The following is a 26,543-nucleotide window of genomic DNA, read 5'->3' on the forward strand; positions in this document are numbered from 1 at the left end:
TGCCATTATTAATGTTATAATTATTAACATTTGCGCGTGTTGGGACTTACCCTATTTCAGCAAAATCATTTCAAATACATGCAGTTTATTTCCTGGATTTTATTTCACAGAAATTGTTTTTTGTTTATTTTAGTATATTTTAATTTTACAACCCATTTATTACTATAATTAACTATATTTACCAATGAATAAAAGTACCAATAGCTCAAGGCATTGAAACTTAGAGTGATGAGTCACCTGACCCTGTCACCTCCCTTTTCTTGATATTTCTTTTCACATTTCCTCTCACACTTTCTTTTCCTTCTTGGCTCCTTTCATTCACCCCATACTTCCTTTTCTCTTCTTTCCGGTCATACTCCTTCCTTTCTTTCTTCCTCACCTCACCTTTCTTTTCCTTCATATCTTGGACTGCACCCTTATACTTAATGCTCCCTTGTTTTTCTTCTTTCGCTTGTTTTTTTCTCCATGATTTCGCCACTTCATTTGTCTTTGAATTTATCTCATCGTCATTGCTCAGATCATCTTGGTTTATTGATGTCTGTTAAATAAAGAGATATCAGCTGAGAAGTAATCAATCAATTTAGCTTATGCTTATGCGATCATCAGGTCAGATAAGAAAAAAAGTCTGCACAACCCTGTCCAAAAGGTGATTTTTTTTGTTATATTATGGAAAAAAAATTATATATATATAAATTAAGTCCGGTTTTTCCAAGAATTTGTATCTAAGCCTAAATAATTGTACATGAATAGATCAGTGAGAAGAAAGGAGTTTGGGAATCTGACCGTAAAGCTGCTTTTCGCTCCTACAAAGCTGTTGAAGAGTTGCTCCTGGCTCCAGAAGACATCCATCGTGGACACTGCATGCTCCTCAGGTCCCTTGTCTCTTTTCCTCCATTTTTGGTCCTTTAGAAACTGCGTTTGGAAGTGAGAGGCTATGGAGCAGACCAGCTGGGCCAGGTGCAGCTAGATATGTAGTCATAAAATGATATGATGCAAATTGAATTTTTTTTTTTTTAAATATGTCGCAAGACAACAAAATAAATGATTCACAGTACCACTTAAAAAAGACATAACAGGCTGCTAACACAAAGCAATGAAAATGTGACTGTTTTTGGTATGGTTTACCATATTGATGTATTTTCTTGCTGTCTATGGAGAGGTGCGGAGTTAAAACGTGAGTGTTGCAGGGGGGAAAATGCCATATGTTAGATACTATAACTGCAAAAGCAGATTCAAACTTAAGAACACGACTTCCTTGATAGGGTGTCACCAAGACTATGACGTCAGCTGTATGTTGCGATGTCACAGGGGGCACGTCCTAGATGTATGCTTTAGATTGGGAATGACCATTTCTTTATGAATATACCAAAACTATTGGACTGAGTTTGCTAGAGAGTAGCAGCATCGATTAAGGGAAATCAACCCACAAAAATGATCTATGATTGATTGATGGCACTCTCACTGAATTTCTTTAAATCTCCACCATATTTAAATTTCTTTGCCTTCCTCTCATGCCACTTTGTTTCTCTTTTGCCACTTTTTCTTTGTCTCGTTTTATTCCCATAACACAACTTGCCCGCTTCACGCTCCTGTTTCACCGCTTTGGTAATTTTTTTAAAGCATGAATGTTATTGAGAGCTTAAGGGGGAAAAAAAGTAAAAATATGTGGACCCATTTTAATTAAAGTATGCCAGTAAAACCTTGTGACAAACAAATTACATACAAAAAAAATCAAATATTAAGAAATATGTTTAAAAAAGAAAGAAAATGGCTTCAGAGTAATGGGATGCTTTTGGCCTGCAGTTATTTCTGAGAACAAAAAAGCGAAAATTCTGCACGGAGATTGTCTAGTTGCGTTATGAGCTCTTGGGCACTGAATCTACACTTGCTCTCTGCAGCCCAACATCTGCTCAATAAAGTCTTGCAAAGCCTCCCTTGCTCTGAGCGGAAAATGTCTTGGTCCTCAATTTTGGGTCGAAGCTTGTGTGCAACCACTGCGTACATCACATGCTGCCTATCCCCCACGTAGGGCTGCTCCCTCGTCATCAACTGCCACAAGGTGATCCCAAAGGAAAAAATGTCCGATTTGACAGTGATCTCCTCACCCTTGAGCAACTCGGGTGCTCGGTGAGTGTACGTGCCGCCAGCGTGACTCAAATATGGAACTATATCTGAAGTTTCCTGCCTTGTCTCCAGTTGAACGGAACAGCCAAAGTCTGCGATCTTGTAATTGTCTTCACTGGAAACCAGCACATTGGCTGGTTTTATGTCCAGGTGAACGATCCTGTGGGAGTGAAGGAAGTGTAAACCGTGAGCGATATCCAAAGAACATCTCATCCACCTGTCCGGTTCCAGTGGCTCATCCTCACAACCGTAGATGATCTGATGGAGATTCCGGCTGCCGACGTACTCCATCATGATCGTTCCGATGCTGCTTTCGTCGCCGAAATCCATCGGCATGCAAGTCGTAGCCGCGATGACACGCACGATGTTCCGATGACGAAGATGTGCAGCGTTCAGCTCAGCCCAAAAACTTTGCCGAGAAGCCAGTGTGTTTTTGGTGCATTTCTTGACCTTTTTCAAGGCCACTGTCTCCCCGAGGTATTTCGCCTTGTAGACAGAACCGAACCCCCCGGAACCAATAGGCTGGATGCAGTGTAGTTCCTTCCAGTGGATGACAGAGGACCAAAGCCGGCTAGTAACTTTACCTTGAAGTCGCTGAGTTGGGACTTGTAAAGTGGAGCCAAATGAATGTTTGGTCAAGGGGCTGCTACAAGTCCCGATGTCCACTGAGGGATAAATATCTTTGGGGAGAAAGCGGGTGGGAGGCACTGGAGAAGGCATGCTTTCGTTTTTTCTATTTTCCAAAAATTAACAAAGACCTTGAGGAAAACGTTCTATACGAAATGCATTGGCCGGCAGTTAATGGTTACTATTGGCGGTATGTGTCTTGCATCCCGACGCCGTCTTTCCGTGGAAATATTCTTGGAACAAAACAACCTTTTACAGATTCTAACTTTGGTTTTAAAGAAATCGCATGCATGTCAGATCACGGAAAGAAAAGACTAAAATCAGCATCAAGTGTTGTCCCAAACATTAAGCGCGTGTTGGGGACGTCATTTATTGGCGACACACAGCACACAAAACTTTGCCTGACTTGACTACTTTTACATGAAAAACTTCACAAAACACATAATGTAATTGAGATGAAATGTTTTATAATAGAAGGTATTTATTGCTGAAAATACAGTTTAAAAAATCTCATTAGATGTTTGTAGCCTAATTGAACTCTAGAACGTCAACCTCATTGCCAGCTTTAGTGTGGCAAACGGGTACAGTAGTACTATACAGAAATTGGTTTATCCAATGTTTTCCAAACAAAATCAGAAATGGATATTTAGTGTGTAGTTAAGGTCTGCAGCAACAAAGTTTTAATATTTTTTTAATATAAGAAAATATTTATTTTGGCCAAAAGTTTAATTGAAAAATGTATCCCACTGTTGCATCAATTTGGAAGAAAGTATCCAGTCAACATAAAATACACAACGCAGGAGATAGCCTTATGTTTATTGAGCTTTCAATACATCGCATGAAAACACAGGAGGTGACAATGTCACTCCTTTTTTTAATAGCAGCAAAGTATGTAAATAGAAATCAGGTTATTATGCAAAACAATAAATAATCTGCCTCTTTGGATTACGTCAGTGTTTTTAAAAAAAATCTATTTTACAAAGACTACAAACATATCTAAATATATATTTTTCTATGTACACACATACAGTACTATATACATACTGTACATATACACAAGCATGTGTACATATGCACTGTATTCTGTATATGCATACTAAATGTGTATATCCATCTACACATTAGTATGCATATACAGTACATATATATGCACATATATAAATGTTTATATAAAATGGTATATATATATATATATATATATATATATATATATATATATATATATATATATATATATATATATATATATATATATATAAAAATATGACAGTAGTTCCTAAAATTGATTTTTAGTTAAATATTGAGAATTACCATCATTCAGTCAATCAATTCCATCACTGTTATGGGATGGCATTGTTAACATGAAACACCAAAATACTAACATGGCTGGAATGCATTAATTGAATAGATTTCATCCAATTTAGAATGTTGTCACATATGAATAATTGCCCCGGCCCCAACTAATAGCAATAATAATAATGTCACTTTTCCTGTTGCTCTCCCAATTACAACATTTCCCAAAATAATAAAAAAAGACAGATGGGGCAAATACATGGAGTTGTTTGTTTGTGAGATACAATTTGCAAAAACACAGACTAAGCTTATCACAGTACAGTAAAATTATATGAAGATATATCGTACAACCAGTCGTGCACATGCCAGCTGCTCTGTTAAAATGAATACTTTTAAACAAACAATACATTCTAAAACTGTAAAAGAGGTTTGTAGCACCTTGAGGAGCATTGGAAGGATGTTAGCAGCTTGATCCGATACAAAAATATATTGCAATATTGCAGTGTTTCGTCCATAAACATTCAAAGGTTTTGCTGGTACCACTGAGGCTTTTAAAGAGGTTTGGCATGAAAGGCTGAAAGGCTATTTTTCACAAACAACTGTGATTTCTTTTTTAATGTGTAGGATTTTATCCAAATGTGTGTTTCTTTTAAAGTGTTCTTTTTTTCCCCCCACCATCAGCAATTTCTGTCACCCCCGCCACCCCAAAATGCTGTTTGGTAATCTTCCACTTTAGCAGCTTTCAGGCAGAAAAAAAAACAATGCACAAATCAAAATAACAACTTTTCATCAACAATTTTCATCACACTGAGATCCAAACCTGGCAGAAAAATAAATCTATTTAAGGTAATAATTGACCCCTCAATACACCCAAATAACATGTGCAAGAAGAGCAAAATGATACATTGAGAAAAAAAAACACTGGCAAAATTGTACCTATAAAAGTAAAACATCTTATACTCTATGTACATGTTATTGAAATATTTACATTTACAACTAATGTATGAACTGGAGAAAATGACATTTTGGGGGAGAAAGAAGTTTGCTGGATTTTTTTTTTTTAACCACAAGGCTGATAACAATCTCAAACTTCTGCAAATGATTTTAAAAAACAAATCCAAAGCCACATTTGGGGGAAAAAATGCATTTCACCATATCCGGTTATTGAGAAAATAAATGGACATAAACAGGGCAAATAAAAGTGAGCCGTTGAAGCATCCAAGCGTAAAAACATGATCTCTGTGAGGTTCAGCAAATGATAACACTGTTCACTATGAGTCAAGCATTTTTGCAGTCCAAAGTTATAATTGGAAATATTTCAAACACGTCAAGATTTATATTTCTTTTCGATGCAATTTAGAATGTTACACACAAGTGCTTTGGCAAATTTTCTTAAAATTTACCTTAGCCATGCTAGGCATTTATTTTATAACTAACAGCATTTGAATAAAGTCACTGAGAGTTTTTCTACAACTGTAGTTTGAGATACTCCCAATTGGTAAATGCTTGGAAAGGCATTTGAACACATTTAGATATACAGTAAAATGACTTCAGTCCCCTTAACATCTTCAAAGGTTGGATTAAGTTACTGTTTACAGTAACTAAGTGAATGAATGCAACAAACAAGAGGTCTTGGTGGTTACAAAAAATATACTACACACTGTGATAGAGCTAAATACTGTATAGAATGCACAAAGATTTGCAGACAAAAATCTGCATTTACATTAGAGTAAAAACTTCATACACATTTTGTGGGTGGTCGTTCCAATACAGTTCCTGCTTTTTAATTCTTCCATCTACATTGAGTGCAAATTTTTGAGTTTTCAAATCTTTCTATATACTATGGCATGTTTCAACTATAAAATGTTATTTCCCCTTCCCCACATGCATTATTTTTTTTCTTTTCATAAACATTTATATTTACAAAGTGCTGGTGACATGCTGGCTTTTCTTGGCCAGTGGGACACAAAATACATTGCATAAAATTCTAAGGCCTCTATCATGATAGCTGTATGATGGTTCTGTTCGGGAGCAATTTCATATACTCGTAGTCTTTTTTTTATATTTAAAATGAAAGAGAGGCAGAACCGGCATGGCACTATAGCTCACTTGGTTTGTATTGATATACTGTGTCACTGTTTGACTCAGTCTTTTCCTTTTTTCTTATGTTGCAGTTTTGCAACATAAAATTGAGTGAATTACATCAAATCAAAGAAAATAATCCTTGTGGAAGCAAAACTGATAAGAACTGTTACCGGTTTGAGTCAAAATCGTTCATGTCAGGTTCTTTGGTTTAAAGGCAACTAAATATTTGAATATATTGGATTGAAAATGTACCTGCATAACTGTGATATGAATGCAAAAACTAGTATATCTTGTTACTTTGTCTTTAATATTGTGAAATTTATCAGGTTAATTATTATTTCTTAGACCTGTCAAATACATACCACACTCCCATTTTTTTCCTTTCCCATTTTCATTCAAACATTATTCTCTCGTTTACTTTTTATAATTTTGTCAGCCATTTGCCTAAACATAAAACTGACATTTGTAATTACTATGATTATGTTAATTAAAGATCACAACTAAGTGTCTTCCGGTAAAGATGTGAAAAAGGATTCATCTATTCATGGATGTTTTTTGACAATGACGCGTTATGTGTTAGCATATGGAGTGATGTGTGTGAATTCTAAGAATTCTTGAGAAATAATCTGTGGATTGAGTCGAATGCAATAGCAAGCAAGCAAAAAAACCTACACAAAGACGTAAAAAAATGTCTAACCTTTACACAAGGGTCAAGCAAGGAGTGCACGTGGATTAATTAAAAAAACTGCAAATATTCATGTATATAGTTATTGTAAAAATGTAGAAAAAGGCACATTTATAGTAGTGTAGTGTTGTTGTTTATTTTCATATATATATATATATGTGTGTATGCTCATAAAATTGATGATACGTAATTGATGCTGGTGAATGTTGGTGAAAAAAAGAATGACAGCTAAATGTATACAGTTCGGCAGTGTGTTTTTCCATCTTTCCCTAAGATAAACGGAGGTTGACGGTATTACTTGTGAAGTATGTAATGTGTGTGTGTCATTCCCACACCTGACTGGATCACTGAAAAGCCTGATGGAAGCGTGGCAACGTGGTGGGTGTGCTCAAGTTGCAGATGAAGGAGGCTTGGCTTTGAAGGGGACTCTGCGCAGCCTCTGGGACTTCGGATGGCTCGGTGGGCACGTGGAGATGTACGTCCTCTTCGTTCAGTGTATGTGGCTCCTCATTCCCCCCCGTGTGGTTGTACAGGGGCCCGTGCAGCGGTAAGAAATTGAAAAGTTGTGAGAAGTCCATCATGGAGGAGGACGGCGCCAGCGGGTCGCTTGCCAAAGCAGCCGTTGCCACTGAAGTGGCAATTTTGGACAAGGACCTTTCTTCACTTGATTCTTGCAGCATGCCCACATGATCGCCTGTCTCAATTTTGCAGGTAGGCACTTGTAGATCCTGCGCTGCCGAGGATGAGGAGGGAATCCCACTCTGTAACTCCAATAGATAGCTCTCCAGTTCTCCCTTAAGACTCTGCTCCCGTTCCTGTGAGGAGACAGCGTATGAGGTAATATTGGAGCCCAACGGGTATTTTAAAGAGAGTAAGTGTGCAGTGTTGGGAAAGGGCTCCGAGTCCAGGTTGGGGCCGGGGAAAAAGTTGGGCTGATGTGGCATCGTTGTCAGTGCGTCTGGGAGTTCTCCCTTAATGCCCCCAGACGCCAAGTCATAGACAACAGGTTCCAGCAAATCAGCTGGCTCAGTTTTCACCCTCAGCAGCTCCTGAGGGTGACTCTTTTTAACATGACGCATCAGGTGGTCCTTCCTGCCAAAGCGCTGGGCACAGTATTGACAAAGAAAGTCCTTTCGTCCGGTGTGAACCACCATGTGGCGCCGGACATCTTTCCGGGTATAAAACTGACGCTCGCAATGCTCGCAATGATGCTTTTTCTCTTTGGTCCCACCGGAGGACTTGCCGGCATGACTTTTGAGGTGTTCCAGGAGCACTCCGGTACTAGGGAATGGCTGCAGGCACACTTGGCAGGTGAGATCGCCACTATTGGCAGCATGGAGGGCAAGGTGGCGTTTGAAACCCAGCTTGGTGTTATAGCTCTTACCACACTCTTGACAAGCAAATGCCTCCTTATACGGGTCGTGGATGTGTAGGTGATTCTTCAAATGGTCCTTCCGGTGAAACATTTTTTCACAGTAAGAACACTTGTGGGTTTTTTCTGGTGAGTGAGTTGCCATATGCCTTGATAAAGAGACAGCATCAGTGAGCACTCAATATTAATTTAAGAGAGGAACATTCATTTTTTTGGCTTAATAGACATTTTTAAACACAATTTATGTTCTTAAGATAGTTCAAGGCACTTTTTAATCACCCAGAAGTAAAGTTGTGCCTGTTGTTTAAAAGCATCATGAAAAGGTCTATATGAGGTACAAGAGTAAAACCTGGTGTACCTTAGTAACTTGTACTTGGAGACAAAAGCCTTGGTGCAGCCTGGGTGAGAGCAGCAGTAAGGTCTCTCGCCGGTGTGAGAGTAAGAATGCACCTTCAACTTCTCCAGACTGTTGAAAGCTTTCTGGCAGTCCTGGCAAAGGAAATTCCTTTTTGGCTTTCCCTCTGCTCTTCTGCGTCTTCCCATGGGTGGAGCAAGCTTTGATTTCTCCACACCTTGGTCAAGGTTGCCTTGGGTTCCTGTGGCCATGGCACCTTAAGGCTGACCGGTTACATGGATAGAAGGGCACTTCCCAAATTGTGCTGGTGTAAGTACCTTATCCACTTTTTTGCCCTCAACATCATCTGGACTCGTGAGCCTGAGAGGGACAGAGAGGAAATGTTATGGTCATTCTGTTTTTCATAAACCTTTTATATCATAATTCTTTGTAGCATCACTTTATGTCAGATTAAACCACAGTTGTGCAGAATTGTTGCATTTGCTAATCAACATGTTGATCTATATGATGTTGTATTTGTGTTGTTGTTCCTATGAACGCGGAATATTCTTTTTTTAAGCATATCAAGAAAATTATACATTTTTAGGGGGGGGGGGGGAGACCATGCTGTTCTAAATGTATGTACTTGTTGAGTTCGGTACTGGTATGACAAAAAACATGTAAATGTGCATATATAAAGTGAGTTATGAGTTAAGTTTCCAAAAAGTGATGTGATAGACAAATTCAATTACTTGACAGAAACTGAAAACAGGGTTACTTTACACTAAGTGTATTTTAATAAGTTTAAAAGTGTTTATAAAATCCTACTGATTCCCAGGGTTACCACTTGTGGAATAAGTACTCCCTCTAGTGGTAGCAACAATATTACTGCCCGAGTACAGCTCAGTTGTATTTCACTTTTTATTCTATTGGGTTTAAAAGATTTGAGAGCACAGAAATACAATATCAGAATATCACGTGAGATAAGATTACGGTGATGGGTAGTCTGGGGAACTTTTAAGATATTAGTATTCAAATTCAGAATGACAATTGCAACACAACCGTCAAATAAACATTGCATTCAACAAAAAGCCTACAGTAAAATAAAAATAAAAATAACTACTATATTGCAAATTATAGTTATAACGTACAAAGCATTGATTGAAAAACTACTCAAATGCATATTTGCTTGGAAAGCATAACGTTCTTGCATATGCCAAGTAGATTTTCACAGATTTCCCTCTGAAAGTGGCTGAATCTTGTCGGATGCTGTCAGCGACAAACGGGAACACATGTTGCAGACATGTCAGGAGAACCTCATAGCATTTGCCAGCATATCTCAATACCTTCATTTGCTATTTATTATCCAGCGGTGCCTTATCTTAACCGGCCTTAAATAAATGTCAGTCATCCGAACGGTCTGTAAATATTATGATAACGCTAGAAAATGACATCAGGACGAAGATGTTCGTAGTAGATGGGAAAACAGATGGTTTACATCGATGATGGTCGATTGACAAACTCTACCGAAACCATAGCATCGATACAATTTACCGCAACCACCAGGAAATATTAGAATAAAAGACGTTATTCTTTTTCTGCATAGACCAGCGGATCGTTGTTATTATTATCAATTGACACTGACTACCGTCCGCACACTGCGATCAACTTTCATCAACTCTTTAACTAGTGTACTCTTTTTTTAATGTAGAGTTCATAGAGGTGCGCGGTAAGACTGTCTTGGCCAGAGTTTGTTAAAAGGTGTTTTGAACGAAGCCATGCCGGGTTCTTCTCTGTGGTCACCAACTGGGCTGAGATTAACGCAAACTTTTTTCCTGAGCTCACCCGTCTCTCATAATTTGAATAACCCCGATATTTTAATTCAAGAAATGAGTAACGGTATGCTTAATTTACATGAAACTTACCCTGGGCGCTTCAACATCCCCTCTGCTGTGTTTTTCTTGACTTTCAACTATTTTCCGAATTTTTAATAATTTTTTTCTCATATTTTTGCGAGACGCGGCGGGCCTGAAATTTGTTTGCTTTCCTATCTTTCGAGCAGCCATTGTATGTGCGCTGCAATGCAACCGCACTTGGACCCAAGTCACGCCCATTTAAGGTTACACTATGTCTAATAAGACAGTGAAACTTTCATATTCGGTATTATTTATTGACGTGTTTAGGTGGGACATCTACGCCATAATTCTAATATACTGCTTGTAGCGTTTCGAAAGGATTTCCATTGAATTTAATACGCTCGGTCAACGCACACGCCTGCCAATCAACTCTTAGGGTTGTCCGGTTGCCAGTCTCTATGGACAACATCAAGACATCCTATTGGCTGACTATACTGTCAATCTGTAAGAGCAATATTCAGAGGTTCCTATTGGCTGTCAATCACCATGTACTGCGTTGTTGTTCTTCCTGCTACACCGTCTGCCCTGTTAGTATAAAACACTGAGTAAATGTGAATTTTAAGAGAATATTTGTTTTAAATGTATGCGTTTTTCAATTCCCCTTTAAAGACAGTCCCCAGATCCTTGATGTGATAGGTAAGTTAAAGGGATCGCATTACTTTCTATCGTTTAGTAACATTTATGCAGCATGGTTACGTGATAGTAGAGGTCAAAGCCTCACCAAACTATAATAAATTCTATTTAATGAACAATCCATGGATACACTTCGTATTAATTATGATATATTAAGACAACACTATATTTTGGTTGCAATCTGTTAATACAGAATGCCACTGTTAACAGCACATGTAGACATCGACGAGGATGTAAATACGTAAATTGGTAGTGTAATGAAGACATAATGTCATATTTATGTGCTAAAGTTTGCCTTTGAAAAGGCATAGCCTAATGATTGACATCAATAGTTCTTACTCCAAATGTAAGCATCTTTCCTATGATCCTCCTCACACACTAGTAGTGTGTGATTGTCATGTTTAATAAAATAAAAACAAAAAACAAACAAATAAATGTGCACTGGTGACTATTGCTTTACTTCTTGTCAAGTCACCCAAATGCTAAAAAGTCTGAAGCCTCCTTGTTATTTCACATTTGTCTCCCAAATCAAACACAAAATTGACCTAGTGACTGCTTGTAACAAAAAAAAATTCTTAAAAAGTGTTGCATCTTGTAATTTTAGTGCATCTACACAGACCCAAATGGAGAAGCATGGCAGGAAACTCCGGAACCAAGACGTAAATCCTTGCATTGAAGTAAGACGCTATCCTTTTTATAAACAACATTTCTTCTTGATACTGATATATCGGTATTATTTTAACAATGTTTGATCCATTTCTTTTTTTTTGTCTGGTAGGAAAGTGATGCCTCACATAAGTGTTTGGATTCTTACAACTATGATAAGAACATGTGCACAGCCTACTTCCAGAGATACAAGAACTGCAGGAAATATTGGGTATGTATGCAATTTCTCTTAACTAAAATTCACAGGGTCACACACAGCAGTTGGTCAGCATGGAACAAGTGGACAGAAAGCTTACTAGTTTATGAATAAGTCAGGCATTACTGTATTGTACATACAATAAGAGGGAAAAAGAAATATTCTGTGTGCATATTGTAGTGTTTAAATATATAATTACACTGCCATCTGCTGGAATCATATATAGTATCAAACTTTATCATAATAAGGTTAACATGGTATCATATTATGAGATTTAAAAAAAATATATATATATATATATATATATATATATATTTGTGTCAATGTTTTTATTTATTCTGTTTTTCTTTCTCCACAGCACAACATAATGTTAAACAGGCGGAGAGAGGGTGTAAAACCTGACATGCCCACTGCTACAGAAAGGCAGGAGATTCTCTCTGGTATTGGAGGGAAGCCATATTGAGTAGCCACAATGTGTATACAATAACATCAGGGGTTTGACAAACGTTCTGTTAATGCTAAAACAATGCAATTTTCGCAGTTGACCCTTAACTGATTTTGTGAACAATGTGAAAGTCCAGTGGATGAATACCTCAATGCATGATGCGTTTAAAAATGTATGGAGACCTAATAAATATGCAGATTTCATTTGACTTTGTTTGATTTGTTGATGTGCTACCGAATAAAGCTTCTGTTTAAAGGAGTTGAAGGTCAAATACTAAATCAACGCGCATGACCTTTCTACTAAGACTTGTTTCAGCAACTCTACAGTTAATTATAAGATGTGGCATACACAAGGAATGTTATCTAAAAGGTCATTTGTTTTCTCACTGTATGTTCCATAATTTGTAGTGAATTATGGAGCTTCATCTATCAATGTGCCAAACAAGAAGACTATAAAACAAATGTGTGTATGTTATTTTTGGGGGGGAAAGGAAGTTGATTGACTGGTTGATTCATTTTGCTTTACAAATTAAAACCACTGACCATTGCATTGGTTGTATTCTTCAATGGGAGTCAGTCATAATCCGCTCCTTGACTTTACGGCCCTGTATTTATAGCAGGGCATCTTAGTGCCTGTCCTTATTATCACGGAGATCAGTGTGCATGCCTTTTCAGGGTGGATTAAGCCGCTCTAGGAGGATCACAAATGCCACGGAGCGAAACGTTTTTCGTCCCCGTGTACCAAAGAGCCTCCATGCTACAGAAACAGAAAGAATAGGGTCATTCATTTATTAGTTAGACATTGTAATGAAATGAAAACTAATTTGCAAGGAAGAAAAAAAACTGAGAAAACAGCTGAGATGTAGTTTTGATTAGGACGAGCAGCCAGTGCATCTGGCTATGCTTCAACAAGTGGAAGATACACCATGGGAGCAGTGCTAAGCTGGTTTTCTACTCGTTTTTACATTTTGGTGCTGGATACGGCTTGCATGTTGATACACAGAAAAGTGAGTATTGTTACATTTACATTCCGACACTAAACCAAGTTTAGGTAGATTCTCAGCACTCGTTTGCATAGAATCTTAATGGGATTTCTGCACTAATTTTTTTCAATTATCTTTTTATCCCCATCAGCCTGAAGAATCTCTTGAAGAACCACCTCAACTATTTAAAGGATGTGGAATAGAAGATTGTAGCTTAGGTGATAACTTCCTCAAGCTGAGACATAAAACGATCGAAGGAATCTACTCTTATGAACACCGTACCTGCTCAAGGGAGACCCACACACTTTTAGATTCAGATCTTCATCCTGAGGTGGAGGATTCTTTCAATGCCCCAGTGGTTCTTGATGACAATAAGTCTCAGCATGCAATATCCAACAGTTTCTGCATTGGTGAAAGGAAAGCCAAAAGGATAATATCACAATCACTTCAACAAAACCAGAGAAAGGTGATTGCCACATGTGTGGAAAAACACAAGACTAGGAAGAAAAATTCGGAAAATCCTAGTATCCCTTTGGAATCCAGTACCAGAGACATGCTGTCCACAGATAGTCAAGGCTACCCAATTGCAGAGAACCTGCAATTAGAAAAACACCTACAACAAACAAGTACAAATCAAGTTGGCATTGAAGTATGTGAAAAAATGGAGCCATATTCTTTACATGTACAAAGGGCAAACAGATCAGGCACTTTGAATTCAAAGGTAACAAACTATCATTCTTGACATTCACAAAGTCATGTTTTGAAATTAGCCTCAGTGTGCAGTTTATTCCAAATATTTTCAACAATATTGATATACAGTAGATATAACAGTGTTGAACCAACCTGTTTGTCATTTTAACAGAGTAGAACCAGAGTCACTATCGGATCCAACAAGGCATTCGGACGGTTGTCCCTCAAGGATCATTGTTTCTCACAGAGCACCCCAGTGGGTCTGGATTGTATGGGCTGGAGAAGAGGCATTTCAAACTTTTGTGAGTATCTCTTCACTCACTCTATTACTAATATTATCTCAATAGTGCTTCCCTGGTTAAAATATTTTTGTTGACCATAAGGTTCCCTATATAGTTCCCTTCTATAATTTTGAGGTACTTTTCTAAGGCCCGTTTTTCCTCTCGTGCAAGTTACACATTGCTGCGAATGAACAATAATACAGAGTCACAATGGCCGCAAAGTGTTGAACAGCGTGTCTCAATAGGCAGCCCCCAAGCCTCATCCGGCCTGCGGGCTGCCCATTTGTGGCCCCAGGAACTGTTCCTGCCTTTTCACACTGCACTTTGCACAGCGCAGTTTGCCATCCACCGACCTAGTCATTGTGTATGTGCGCCGAGCTGCGGATGCTGGGTACGAGGTTGGCTGGCTGAAAACCATATGCTGTAGTATACGTTTTGGCTGGATCAGCAGCATACTGTTTGTTTATTAGCTCTTGTTTCCATGCCAACAAAACATTTTGATTTCCCAAACATTTAAATATCCAAGCCAGCAGTCCCTTTAACAAATCAATATTTTTGCCCACCATTGAAATTGATCCACTTATATACACACACATGCAAATGTACGTGTACACATATAGTCACATACATACCACACGTTCAATTTCCAGTCATTGACATAATTGTGGCTGCTTCAGAAACCCCCCCGTGATTACCACGGTGATGTCATCCTACACTGTAGAAGAACAAGAGGAGAGGGGAGTGAGAGGAGCAGTAGCGAGAGAGGGCAGTGTGCAAACAGGGTGGAGAGAGAAACAGAAACAGAAACAGGAGCAGAAAGCGGAATGGAAGCAAGGGCGGCTTGCTATAACTCTTGTTATGTGCACAGGAGTAGAAATATTCAAGCCGACAGCTAAAGCTTACCTCAGCGAATAGTGCAGCCCAGTCTCTCTTCTTCTCGCAGTCTCCATGGTGGTAGAATAAACGACTTGCTCAGCCGCTGTGCTTCATTTCGTGTAGCTCACTACAATTCCCTCCCTTGTTGTCGGCGTCCGCATCAAAATGCGAACCCATCAAACATCAGAAGGGAGCACACCCCTGCCCAAGGACAGTTGTGTTAGCAGCGGAAGCTCAGGAGAGTCGCCGGGGTCTGACTTTAACGGAGCATCCCTCACAAGCGGAATGGTGGACAGTATGGTGGACGCTGGTCTCGGGGTTGGTGGCTGTATCAGGGGATATGATGGTAGCCTCAGCGGCACTTTGAGGGGTGTCCTATCTCGGTACTGGAGCTTGGAGAGTCTCCACTCCACCACAGGTAAAATGCACATTGACCTTGCTTCTTTCAATGATTGTAGACATTTTTTTTATCTCAAGCTCAGTCTCATCTTTTACTCCCATCTGCATCATCATGTTGAAATGACTGGCATATGGCAACAGGTTGACATGACATGAAGTTTAAAATCTTCTGTGAGAATAGAAGACAGACAGCGGTTTTCCTTGATGGTTTTTAGACCTTCGTTTTAAAGGAAATATGACAGAAAATGACACTGAGTCATTGAGTTCATGCGTGGGTCAAGTCATGTCAGTTCTTGTTAGGGTAGGGCAATGAATTCCCATTTTTAAGTGGGATATGTTTCAGACTGACACGTAATAGGAGAAAGTCCACATTCAATCTTCCATTTCTTGACATCAGGAGAAAACAGGTTGTACAACACTGTAATTTAAAACTTTCAGGAGAACAGACATGCTCACATACTTCATCAAATGATCAGTTTTTGGTTTTCAGCAAAAGTCTTGAGGTTGTTTTAAAACAAACTGGTAGTTGGAAATATTTATAATCCCCTCCACTTTGGCTAATGTTGAGTTCCACTTGAATGAAAACAGCCCCAAATCGGGATCCTGTTGCCACCATGTATCCGTGTCGGAATGGTACGTCTTCTTTTGGTGATGATCAGTGTTGCGTTTGCGTTGAAATTTTTGCCCAAAAATGTTCCGACAAGTGTTGCACAGGTCAGAGGCTGGTAAGTTGAACATGGAAAAAATGTGTCACAAGTAGAGTTTTGTCAAAAAACGCATAGTACATTCATGAAAATGTTTTCTGTGTGAAACACAATGAGATATAAGGGAAACATGTCTCAAAGCATCACTCAAAAAAAGGCACGCTAAGGCTCTCTCTCTACAGATTTAGGTCATTGTAGAATAGCCATTCATCCCTGTTGACATTTTTCTTTACCTCTACTAAATTTAGTGGTCAGAGGACATAATATTTGCTTTAATTTTTCCTTATTAGAGTCAACTTGCAGTCTACTTTAAAATTTTAAGCCAAAAAAGCCTCTTTCACAGAAGTGCAGACTATTTTCTCAGTATTAGGTTGCCGAATTGGTTCCTCTTTTTTGCTCTCTTATCTCTTGAGTCCATGACCAAAAAAAGGAAACACGAAATACAGAAATGTGAGAAAATAACAGCACATGTAGAATCTTTAAGTACCACTTGAGTCAATGTACAATGACAAAACATCACAGTGCATGCATACTTGCAAAAATGATTCCATTTCATACAAATAATTTTGGTACCTACCGGACTTGAGTGCTTCCCGGCGGCGTTTGGCCGTCTCATTCCGCGTGGCTTGCTTGCCTCTACATGCAGAAGTAGAGCCCAGAGTGTGGAAAAAAGTAAGTGCCCTTCAAGACAAGGAGGTATTTGAACTCAATGGGTTAGCACTTGATAACCAACAGTTTTCCACAATCCTCTTTATAATCTATTACTCCAACAAAAGAATCAGTACAGAATAATTGACTTCTGCATAGCAATGGATCTGTAATTTATTCTTCCCTGCTTGATTAAACGTTATACACTACTATCACCATCTAAAGTGAAACCAGTAATATCCCACTATGTCACCACATTTTCCTGTAGCAGCTAAAGCAGTGGTTGGCGCTATCAATGATGAGTTTTGACAGCAAGATTATTTTTAGCCTCTTTGATAGGTAGCCATGAAGTACAGACATTTCATACGATGCTGTGATGAAACACAATAAGAGAGCAGCAAAATTAGGTCCACTTTCTTATTTGAAACACAGTATCACGCCTATTTATCTATTTTTTTGCTGGCCTGGGGTCTATTTTATAGCAGTAGTTAGGTGGGGAGGGGGTAGTGCCTCACTCTGGACAAATAGCCAGTCAAAGATCTAGTTCTGTTTATTTATTAATTCATTTTAATGATTACTGCATTTCATTTACAGTATTTTGATGGTTGTCTCAACCTTGTTACAGAAAAAAAAACATTGCTAAAGGAATATTAAACAATTCAAGATGTAACAGCTTTATAATAGTATAAGAGGATTGCCCTGATGATTAAAACAATTGCATTGGAATGTGTACAAAAGAGGCTTTATCTTTGTAATTGTCAGAGCAATGAGGAATTAGCATGATGTCATTTCTGTGACAATTATGTCATCTGAGTCAGTGAGCACTTTTTTTTAATCTCTTCTTTTAAAAGGGCGAAAAACTTTAGTTTTAGAAAATATCCCCCAAGCTAGGCTGGAAAAAATATTTAATGTAGTTTTTGCAGAATATCAAATTTGGCACATGAAGTATTTGTTTTGTGCCACAGATTTGTTGAAACTGTTTCTTTCCATTTGTCCCTTCCACCCCATTTCACTCAACAGCTGCTCTGCCTGATGGGACATCCCACAAATACAGGTCTGGAGAAGAGCTTGGCAGTGAAGAAGATTTGTTGTATGAAGAGTTTTGCAGTTCTGTACACTGTTTTGGACACCCAGGAGGAGGTGGAGGAGAGCAGCTTGCTGTCAACGAGGTATTGTCTCATGATTGACTTTCATTTTGAAGTTTTATCGCAAATTACCAGCCATGGGGAATGAAATACTGCAGTTGAAGTAAAATAAATGAATAAAAACCTAAACAAATTTGGCCAACTGGGTGAAATTTCAGGTAAGCACAGCTTAAAGTGTCTTGATGACTTGACTTCTTGAATGTTGCACAAGACTAAACTAAAAAGAGATATGCATTGTGGAAGCTTATTTTTTAAAATTAAAATTCTTAACAGTGGATGGTGGAGTTCAGACATGAAATGTGGAAATTCTCAAATTGTGTAAGAAGTACAGGAATAAAGAGTGACAGCACAAGTCAAAAATAATAACGAATAATACGTACTCACTTACCATTAAAATGCAGTTTTGATCATATTGTATGCATTTTGTCTTCAATAGAGGCTGAAATGTTTGTTTTAAAATGTTCATGTGTGTAGTTAAATGTTGTCAAGGTTAACCTGTCCACTTGATAATACTGAAATTATCAATTCATTTAAAAATCCTATCATATTTTGTTTTTTACTCAAACACACAATAGGGAAGGTAACAGGTAAAGTAACAGTTTATTTTAACCATCCTGGTTAAATGCATGTTTTTAGTAAGAAAAAAAAACTTCCAAACCAAGCTTCTAAGATCCATCTGATGCTATAGAAAGTCTCTACAAACTGAAAATTTAGGACGTGGCCTCACCAAACTGAGCTCGCAAGAGGAAGAAGCCATGATGACAAGAAATGAGTGATCAGACATCTTGTGTAAAATTTCAACAAAGTTCCAAAGGCAAACTTATGGGTATCAAGCTATTTTATTGAGTTTCCTAAATCACGCAAGAAAGACATTTTCGTGGGAGTGGAGACAACAGCTAGATTGTTCAGGATTTTGAAGCCCCGTTCTTTTTGTCCTCTGGTATTTTTCCACAAAATCAAATTTAGCAGCCTTGTTGACAACAATCTCTACACGTCAAAATCAGAATGGTATTTTTCCACTAATTCAAATTTAGTAGCCTTGTTGACAACAATCTCTGCACATCAATTCAGAATGACTTATTTTCATTATTACTGAAATTGTAAATTCAAGACTTTTCTAACTGTGCACATGCACAAATGATTTCCTTGGAGATCAGTTCATTGTTCAGCTCTCTACTCCACTGCCCCCCATTTATATGCCTCTGCCCAACAACCCACCCCCACTCCCACCTCTCTACTTCAGGGGTTGCTAAGGCGCAGCCTCAGCCGTTCTGGTATCCAATGTACGCTCACGTAATCGTCATTCTGATTGGCCGCTGGCTCTGCAAGGGTGTGCACGGAACAAGAAAGGACAGGAAGGCAAAAAAGGAAAAAGGACGATCCTGGATGGCTCAGGCAGAGCTTTTCCTGCAACACCACACCGCGTCGTTTTTACTAGGAGAAACTGGGTGGGGACGTCGAGCCATCATTTTTGTATTTTGAATATTTTTGCATCAATGGGACGGGAGGAGGAATACTACCCAGAGAACAAGGGGATAGACATGATGGACAGTAAGAGAAGATTTGAGCATCAATAATCGAAATGCAGTCTCCCCGTCTGCTCGTCCTGATATTTTGAGCGTGAAGACGAAGACGAGGACAAGCGGTGCGAGACGATAGACGAGAAAAGGAGGGGCCGTCGGGTAGCGAAAGCCACAAATAGCTCAACGACAAGCCGTTTCTTGCAAAGACTCGACGAGCAGGCCGGTGCTCCATTGAACGTCGGCAAAGTGGCAGGAGGAGAAGAAGAGGAGGCATCGGCCACGACCGAGAGGACGAGGAGCGAGGTGGAGGAGGCCAACGACAAAGACGGAGGACAAAAAGAGGGAGGTGAGGACGTGGTGTGGTCCGGAGGGTCGGTGCTGAGGGCTAGTCGGCGGAGGAGGTGTGGGGGCCCGAAGCTGGAGGAGGCAGACACCACAGAACTGATGGCGCGAGGCAGCGGCTCGGGTAGGTGGAGCAGGCAGAGAGTGGGATTTGTCAACACCGTGCTGCGCTGCAACCTCCCACCAGAGACGCAAAAAGTGGTGGTTTTCTTCATCATGATGCTGCTCATCATCATCAATGTGGTGCTCATGTTCCTGTTGGCTTTCCAGTAGAGCAAGGAGCACACCTCATGCTTTTCTCCAAACCAAAACAAGAATGTTTCCATTTTAACAAACCTTTGTGAGCAGCTTTTTCTTGTGATTGATGGTGACCATAACGATGAAACAGATGCTTACCCCAAAAGAGAAGATTCTTTTTTGGGGGAGGTAGGGATGGGGGAGTGTTTGGCCAACCTGATCTTCTATTTGCCTATACACGCAATGTCTTTTTTTTCCTGGCAGATGCTCAACATCGCTCAGAAATGTTCATTTTTTTCTGTTCATACTGTTCAAAGCTGCTAAAATACAGAACACAACCTTGTAACATACAGCTTAAAAACTCAGTGGAAGCTAAATGTATAAAATTCAACTGCTGAAAACTGTTGAACTTTATTTTTAATGATCCTATGCTGTCATTTGCTAAGAATAAACTTGCCGATTTGCTGTTTTTAATGCCCTGTGCCCATGCTAAAGCAATACAAGCATTACTTTGGCACCATCCTGTGGCTTCCTGGTGCCAAGGAAGGAATGTTGAAGTGAGTTGAGGAGCTTAATTTTAACAAAAGTAGCGCTTTGGTTCCCTCTTGTGGCAGCTTTTTTGCCACGTATCAACAGTGGTGCCTTGAGTTATGAGGTTAATTCGCATCTCAACACAAAACAAAACAAATAACACAACAAGAATGGTATTTAAAAAAAACAAGGCACTCTGATCTTAAGGCATCACTGAATATTTCAGTGGTTTGAGTTTTATAAAGACATTGCTAGTCTATTTTGCTGTCTTTTATCAACTTTTGGTTTGGGGGGTGAGGTTGTAGCATCAAATTTTTGCAGTTTTGCTAGTACCCGGGAAACAATTTGTGTCATATAACACATATTCAACCTTTTTCTTTGCATCTTTCAGTCTTTCTGGGACAGAATTTTATGTTCATTTACAAAGAGTGTCAGAAAAGTCTTGCAACTGGTGTCCAACACTCATATTTGAAATCCAAACTGCAAGTTTCTCCTTCTATGTGCCTGTTCACAATGCCTGCAGCATCTCAAAATTCCTGGCCAAGAAGCACCTTGGCATGCTGGAGCAACCGCCTTACTTAACAGTCCTGGCTCAGTATGATTATTTTCCTCTCCCCCAAGATCAAGGGGGTTAGCAAAAGGACCCATTTTAAAGACGTCGACAAAGATAGCCATTTTTAACGGACTTGGGGAGTAGCTTGGAAGAATCTATCCAGGATGTGCATGAAAACAGATGCTGGGGAAGGGCAATGGACTCCAGGGGGATTACTCCGAAGGTGAAAACTTGTCATTTTCAGTTTGATTTGAAATAAATCTTGTGTGACACAACTTCTAATACATTTTTGTCAAACATTGAACCTAAGAAATTCCACCTCAATGTCTTATTTACAGAGCAAAATCCTAAATTTCATTTTCGAAGACACTGCAAGCAGACACTATTATTATTACTCAGTAACCATGTAAGAATTGCTGCAAACCAATTAAAATGTTTATGGGAGATATGCTGTTTTTGTTCACTGGTCTTGGGCTCGACAAGTGTATGTGTGCGTAGTGAACCTCCGCTTGTCTTTTAAGATGTGTGATACATCATTGTATTTGTGAGACTGACAAAGAAGACAAATCTTAAAATTGATTTCTTGTTTTAATGTTATGAAACAATAAAAAAAAACTGTTTGGAACTGTGTTCATTATTATTTTTGGAGTGTTGTACTCCTGATATTGGCTTCAGAAAAAAAGTCAGATCAGTGCACAAGATATGTTAACTATGACTTTTTTTAGAATGTGTATTTATGATGAGGTTGTTATGTTCAGAATTAGCATTGGCACATTGACAGACATTTTATGATTTTGTGTCTAAACATTACCAACAGATTCCAAATGATTAGATGTGAATTGATCATAATTGGAACAACTGAAAAATTTGAAACCCATATTTGATCTCTATGGGTCCTGTGACAATTCCTTGCAGCTTATCAGTGATGGCAGTGTGGTGTATGCAGAGGCCCTTTGGGATCACGTCACAATGGATGACCAGGAGCTCGGCTTTAAGGCCGGCGATGTCATTGAAGTAGTGGATGCCACCAACAAGGAGTGGTGGTGGGGTCGTATCATAGACAATGAGGGATGGTTTCCAGCCTTCTTTGTTCGGGTGAGTCGATCACGCGAAACATATAAATGACCTGATTTTAATTAAAATGTGTGCAGCGCAAAATTTTAATCGAGCCGGTATTAGTCCTGTGAGGTTATAAATGGCATGATTGAAACCTTGATATCTTCTTCCCTACTTTGTCAGTTGCGTGTGAACCAGGATGAGCCCACAGATGACTTTAAAGCCCACCTGGAGATGGATGGGTCTACTGGAAGCAAAGAAAGGCTTACACTTGGATTGTTTTTGGGACCAGGGTTGCCCAGCAAGGAGCAGATGAGGGCAAATGTCATCAATGAGATCATGAGCACAGAAAGAGATTACATCAAGCATCTAAAAGACATCTGCGAGGTCTTGTTTTGCCTATAATAACAGCCTTTTATTTTTGCTCACAATTTAATCACACAGCGTTAAAGGTTTACAACATTTTTTGTAAAAAAAAATATCAGTACAGGATGTTCTTGGTTCATAGTTTTTTTTTCTTTTCAGGGTTATATCAAACAGTGCCGCAAGAGGACCGATATGTTCAATGAGGAACAACTTCATACCATCTTTGGTAATGTTGAAGAGATCTACAAATTCCAGAGAAAGTTCCTAAAAATCCTGGAGAAGAAGTACAACAAGGAGCAACCACACCTCAGTGAGATTGGCTGCTGCTTCCTCGAACATGTAAGAACGCACATTAGAAATGCTACCTCAATGATGCATCCACCTTCAACTCTTTATTCTTCTTTTTTGCATGCAGCAAATCCATTTTCAGATCTATTCAGAATACTGCAACAACCATCCCAATGCCTGTATCCAGCTTTCCCTGCTTATGAAGATCAGCAAGTTTGTGTTCTTCTTTGAGGCTTGTCGACTCCTCCAGAAGATGATTGACATTTCTCTGGATGGTTTCCTGCTCACACCAGTTCAGAAGATCTGCAAGTATCCATTGCAGCTAGCCGAGCTCCTCAAATATACCAACCCACAGCATAGGTGACTGTAACTCTTAAAAGCATTCAACTCAATATTTAAATGCTTATCATAACACTGTCATAAACATGCCATGTCTTTTGACAGTGTTATATACAAGCATTTAAAATAAAGGTTTTCTGGACAAAGTTTGTTGACCACTATTCAAAAGATACTGCTGCTTGATCCTTAGAGAATATAAAGACGTGGAAGCGGCCTTAAATGCAATGAAGAACGTGGCCAGGCTCATTAATGAAAGGAAACGACGCCTTGAGAATATTGAAAAGATCGCGCGATGGCAAAGTTCCATAGAGGGCTGGGAGGTACGCAGCAAAGGATCTACATATACTTCTAAAATATTAGATTTTATAGGCTTCAATAGAACAGTAATTGGGTTGTGAAGGATGGCAACTTTAAAAAAAAAAAAAGTATATATACACATATTTCTTTTTATGCAGGGGGCAGATGTATTAAGCAGGAGCTCCGATCTCATCTTCTCAGGAGAGTTGACCAAACTCTCTTTACCACATGCCAGGAGTCAACAGAGAATGTTTTTCCTCTTTGACCATCAGATTGTCTATTGCAAAAAGGTTGGACCACAATGTGAACCTTTAAGAGATAAGAGAGTCACTTTTGAACACTAAGTGCATTACTATCTTTTTTAAAATTGAAGCCATGTACACTACATGACAATCATGACACATCGCTGTTGCATTTTATATGATACTGTAATAGCATAGAAGCAAAATGAGATAACTTTTTCTTCTTCACAATAGATGCTATAAAAGTAGATCAGATGATGTGCCTGATAGTAGTAATGAAATATAGTATTCTTATTTAATTTTCATAGGATCTCCTGCGCCGCGACATGCTATATTATAAAGGCCGACTGGACATGGACCACATGGAGATTGTTGATGTTGAGGATGGCAAGGAGAACCACTTTAACATAAGTGTGAAAAATACGCTGAAGCTGCGATCGCTGACTGGTGGTGAAGTACACCTCCTGTGTGCCAAGAAACCTGAGCAGAAACAGCGATGGCTTCGAGCGTTTGCTGAAGAGCGAAGACGGGTGCAGTCTGACAGGGAGACAGGTCTCTTCAAATATGCAGTATATATACACACACACCAATTTGGAAGGGAGGTTAAAAAGCCTTTTTTCTTTCTTTCCAAAGGGTTTACACTCACTGAAGACCAGAAAAAACAGGCTATTCTAAATGCCTGTAAAAATTGTTTGTCTGGAAAACCCAAAGGTATAAACCAAAGATAATTTACACATTTCTGTATTATATGAATTGATTATTTTGTCCTTCAGTGATCAATACACCGTATTATTTTCTCTCTATTTTTTTCAGTGATGAGCAGACCGTATTATGATTTACTGAGACAGAAACACCCGTCCCTCCCCACCGCCCTATCACAACAGCACGTTTTCATGCTGGACGAACCCAAGCGCAAAGCCTCGACCTTCTGGCACAATATCAGCAGATTGACACCCTTTAAAAAATAAAACGGATGAGAATGAGGGAAAAAAAACACAAGGGAACAGGTTGGTTCTTTGGTTTGTAGAAAATATGTACAGGTATAGTTTAAGGAAACTGGAAAAAAACATATTGGTAACATCCAAACTTGGTGGTAACCAGATGGAGAATCTTTACTTTGATACAAATTGCTATTACAAGAGTCTGGAAAAGAGAACTCCTAATTGTGCTGCTGCTTGCTACTTGTCAACAAAGTGTAACACTGTATTTGCGCTATGATATGTTTTTGACCAATGCCAACTGCTCATGGTGCCAGATGATTTTGTTTCAGATTTTCTTCTACAGTATGTTAAATTATGACAAAGAGGACTGCCAGGAGCTGTTTTTAATGCTTCTGGATTTTTTTCCCCTTTTGCAAAACCAAAAGTAGTAGCTGGACATACACAGAGCTTTTTTCGTAATAGTCAGACGCAATGTTCCCTCTAATATACAGACAACCTACCTGAGCACATTGACGACAATTGTGAAATAGTGCCCTCCTCGGGCACACACCAGTATGACACCTGTCATCACCTGGTGCATTTTTGCTCCCCATTCATCCAGCCATAAAATTTAATCATAAATATCCATACATAACGCATCTTAATAAATGACACAAGAAGTATTTGCACAAATCTGACTTACCTTATTCAAGTCTGTCCTTGAGGTAGTCGTTAAATGTCCCGATTTTTCCATTGGAAAACTCGCTCACAACTTTACCTTCGCTGCCTGTTTTTGCAGAGCAGACCTTTCACACTCGAAAAAACAAAAGATGTCCCCCAGTTTCAACGCTTGTTCCTCTATTTGCACATAATCAGACAGCTATTTCAATTTAAAAGATGCACAGTTCTTTTTAACGCAGGTATGGGGAGTCGACGTATCACAACCACGTTAGCTGAGTTAGCTTTAGCTTCCTGTGTAAGTGCGGTCAATGCCGTGATTGGTTCCGTAGCGTGATTGCATCGCATCCAATGATTGGCTGGACACCAGCCGCTCAATAATTACCCAGTAAAGTGCGTGCGTTCAGTGCGCTGGATAGGTTTTCTAGTGCGTTTAAAGTGAGAGCGTGCGAATTTCGCAATTGCGCAGTTGCGCATCTTAGAGGGAACGTTGGTCAGACGCATCCAACTTTTGCTTTAAAACAGCAGTTGTTTTTCCACCCAGTGATATTGCAAATTCAGCAAGTGTACAAGTACTCCATAGTAGACATGCAATTTAAAATGTGCTGTTTTATCTCTGTATTCTATCTCTCGCAACCTTCAAGCAATGTTCTCATTGTCAATAACGTGATATTTGATGGGAAATATACACAGTTGTGTAATACAATTTTGTTCATTTCAGTCGGCGTATTTTGTGGTTGCTATCCACTTGTAACCTCCCAACTATACTACCTACATTTTATGGCTATGTATGTAGTACTTTTTTGTACATTATGCAGTATATTGTGAAATGATGAAATAATTTTTAAGGCTAAAAATAAAATAACAAATTATGTGGCACAATTCTTGAAGTGCGATAAGGTAGCACTTATGTCTACAATGTCAATGAGGGAAATAAAAAAATCTTCATTACACTGTTGTGTATTGTTCTACATTCTGCTCATTATGTGTAATCTATTATCACTTGCATAATCTATTTGTTTTAATTAGTCAGACAACGACTTTTGCCTGTGGTGTTTTCACATGACTCA

General features: G+C 39.0%; 4 protein-coding genes and 1 long non-coding RNA gene across 14 annotated transcripts; 2 read left to right on the top strand and 3 right to left on the bottom strand.

Moving 5' to 3' along the window:
- Positions 1-168: 168 nt before the first annotated feature.
- On the bottom strand, positions 169-1,724 carry LOC144091995 (uncharacterized). Its single transcript, XR_013305951.1, has 3 exons — positions 1,126-1,724; positions 784-963; positions 169-538 (listed from the first exon to the last, which is right to left on the bottom strand). It is a non-coding gene; the product is annotated as an uncharacterized LOC144091995 (long non-coding RNA).
- A 40-nt stretch (positions 1,725-1,764) lies between these two features.
- On the bottom strand, positions 1,765-3,118 carry mos (v-mos Moloney murine sarcoma viral oncogene homolog). Its single transcript, XM_077624485.1, has one exon. It carries the CDS (start codon positions 2,842-2,844, stop codon positions 1,804-1,806), a length of 1,041 nt encoding a protein of 346 aa, XP_077480611.1. The 5' UTR covers positions 2,845-3,118; the 3' UTR covers positions 1,765-1,803.
- A 3,144-nt stretch (positions 3,119-6,262) lies between these two features.
- plag1 (pleiomorphic adenoma gene 1) lies at positions 6,263-25,802 on the bottom strand. Of its 9 annotated transcripts, none has more exons than XM_077624125.1 (9): positions 25,499-25,802; positions 16,886-16,989; positions 15,484-16,326; positions 15,233-15,406; positions 14,962-15,044; positions 13,641-13,760; positions 12,919-13,132; positions 8,545-8,901; positions 6,263-8,335 (listed from the first exon to the last, which is right to left on the bottom strand). In XM_077624125.1, the coding sequence occupies exons 8-9, from the start codon at positions 8,790-8,792 to the stop codon at positions 7,159-7,161; spliced, it is 1,425 nt and encodes a 474-aa protein (XP_077480251.1). In that variant the 5' UTR covers positions 8,793-8,901; positions 12,919-13,132; positions 13,641-13,760; positions 14,962-15,044; positions 15,233-15,406; positions 15,484-16,326; positions 16,886-16,989; positions 25,499-25,802; the 3' UTR covers positions 6,263-7,158. The 9 variants fall into 9 exon arrangements, 8 of the variants coding, with proteins under 8 accessions (XP_077480251.1, XP_077480253.1, XP_077480255.1 ...); XM_077624127.1 differs by adding an exon at positions 13,905-13,953 and having other exon boundaries at positions 15,233-16,326; XM_077624129.1 differs by having other exon boundaries at positions 15,233-16,326; positions 16,886-16,944.
- chchd7 (coiled-coil-helix-coiled-coil-helix domain containing 7) lies at positions 10,909-12,584 on the top strand. Its single transcript, XM_077624133.1, has 4 exons — positions 10,909-11,072; positions 11,674-11,746; positions 11,848-11,946; positions 12,290-12,584. Exons 2-4 carry the CDS (start codon positions 11,693-11,695, stop codon positions 12,392-12,394), a joined length of 258 nt encoding a protein of 85 aa, XP_077480259.1. The 5' UTR covers positions 10,909-11,072; positions 11,674-11,692; the 3' UTR covers positions 12,395-12,584.
- Positions 13,016-26,424, top strand: arhgef4 (Rho guanine nucleotide exchange factor (GEF) 4). Of its 2 annotated transcripts, XM_077624122.1 has the most exons (13): positions 13,016-13,382; positions 13,510-14,079; positions 14,221-14,350; positions 17,977-18,125; positions 22,203-22,382; positions 22,527-22,730; positions 22,869-23,048; positions 23,125-23,357; positions 23,527-23,656; positions 23,792-23,923; positions 24,184-24,427; positions 24,509-24,586; positions 24,689-26,424. In XM_077624122.1, the coding sequence occupies exons 1-13, from the start codon at positions 13,302-13,304 to the stop codon at positions 24,841-24,843; spliced, it is 2,466 nt and encodes an 821-aa protein (XP_077480248.1). In that variant the 5' UTR covers positions 13,016-13,301; the 3' UTR covers positions 24,844-26,424. The 2 variants fall into 2 exon arrangements, with proteins under 2 accessions (XP_077480248.1, XP_077480249.1); XM_077624123.1 differs by lacking the exons at positions 13,016-13,382; positions 13,510-14,079; positions 14,221-14,350 and adding an exon at positions 15,089-15,623.
- Positions 26,425-26,543: the final 119 nt, after the last annotated feature.

This window comes from Stigmatopora argus, chromosome 17, assembly GCF_051989625.1.
Source record: "Stigmatopora argus isolate UIUO_Sarg chromosome 17, RoL_Sarg_1.0, whole genome shotgun sequence".
Taxonomy (NCBI): Eukaryota; Metazoa; Chordata; class Actinopteri; order Syngnathiformes; family Syngnathidae; genus Stigmatopora; species Stigmatopora argus.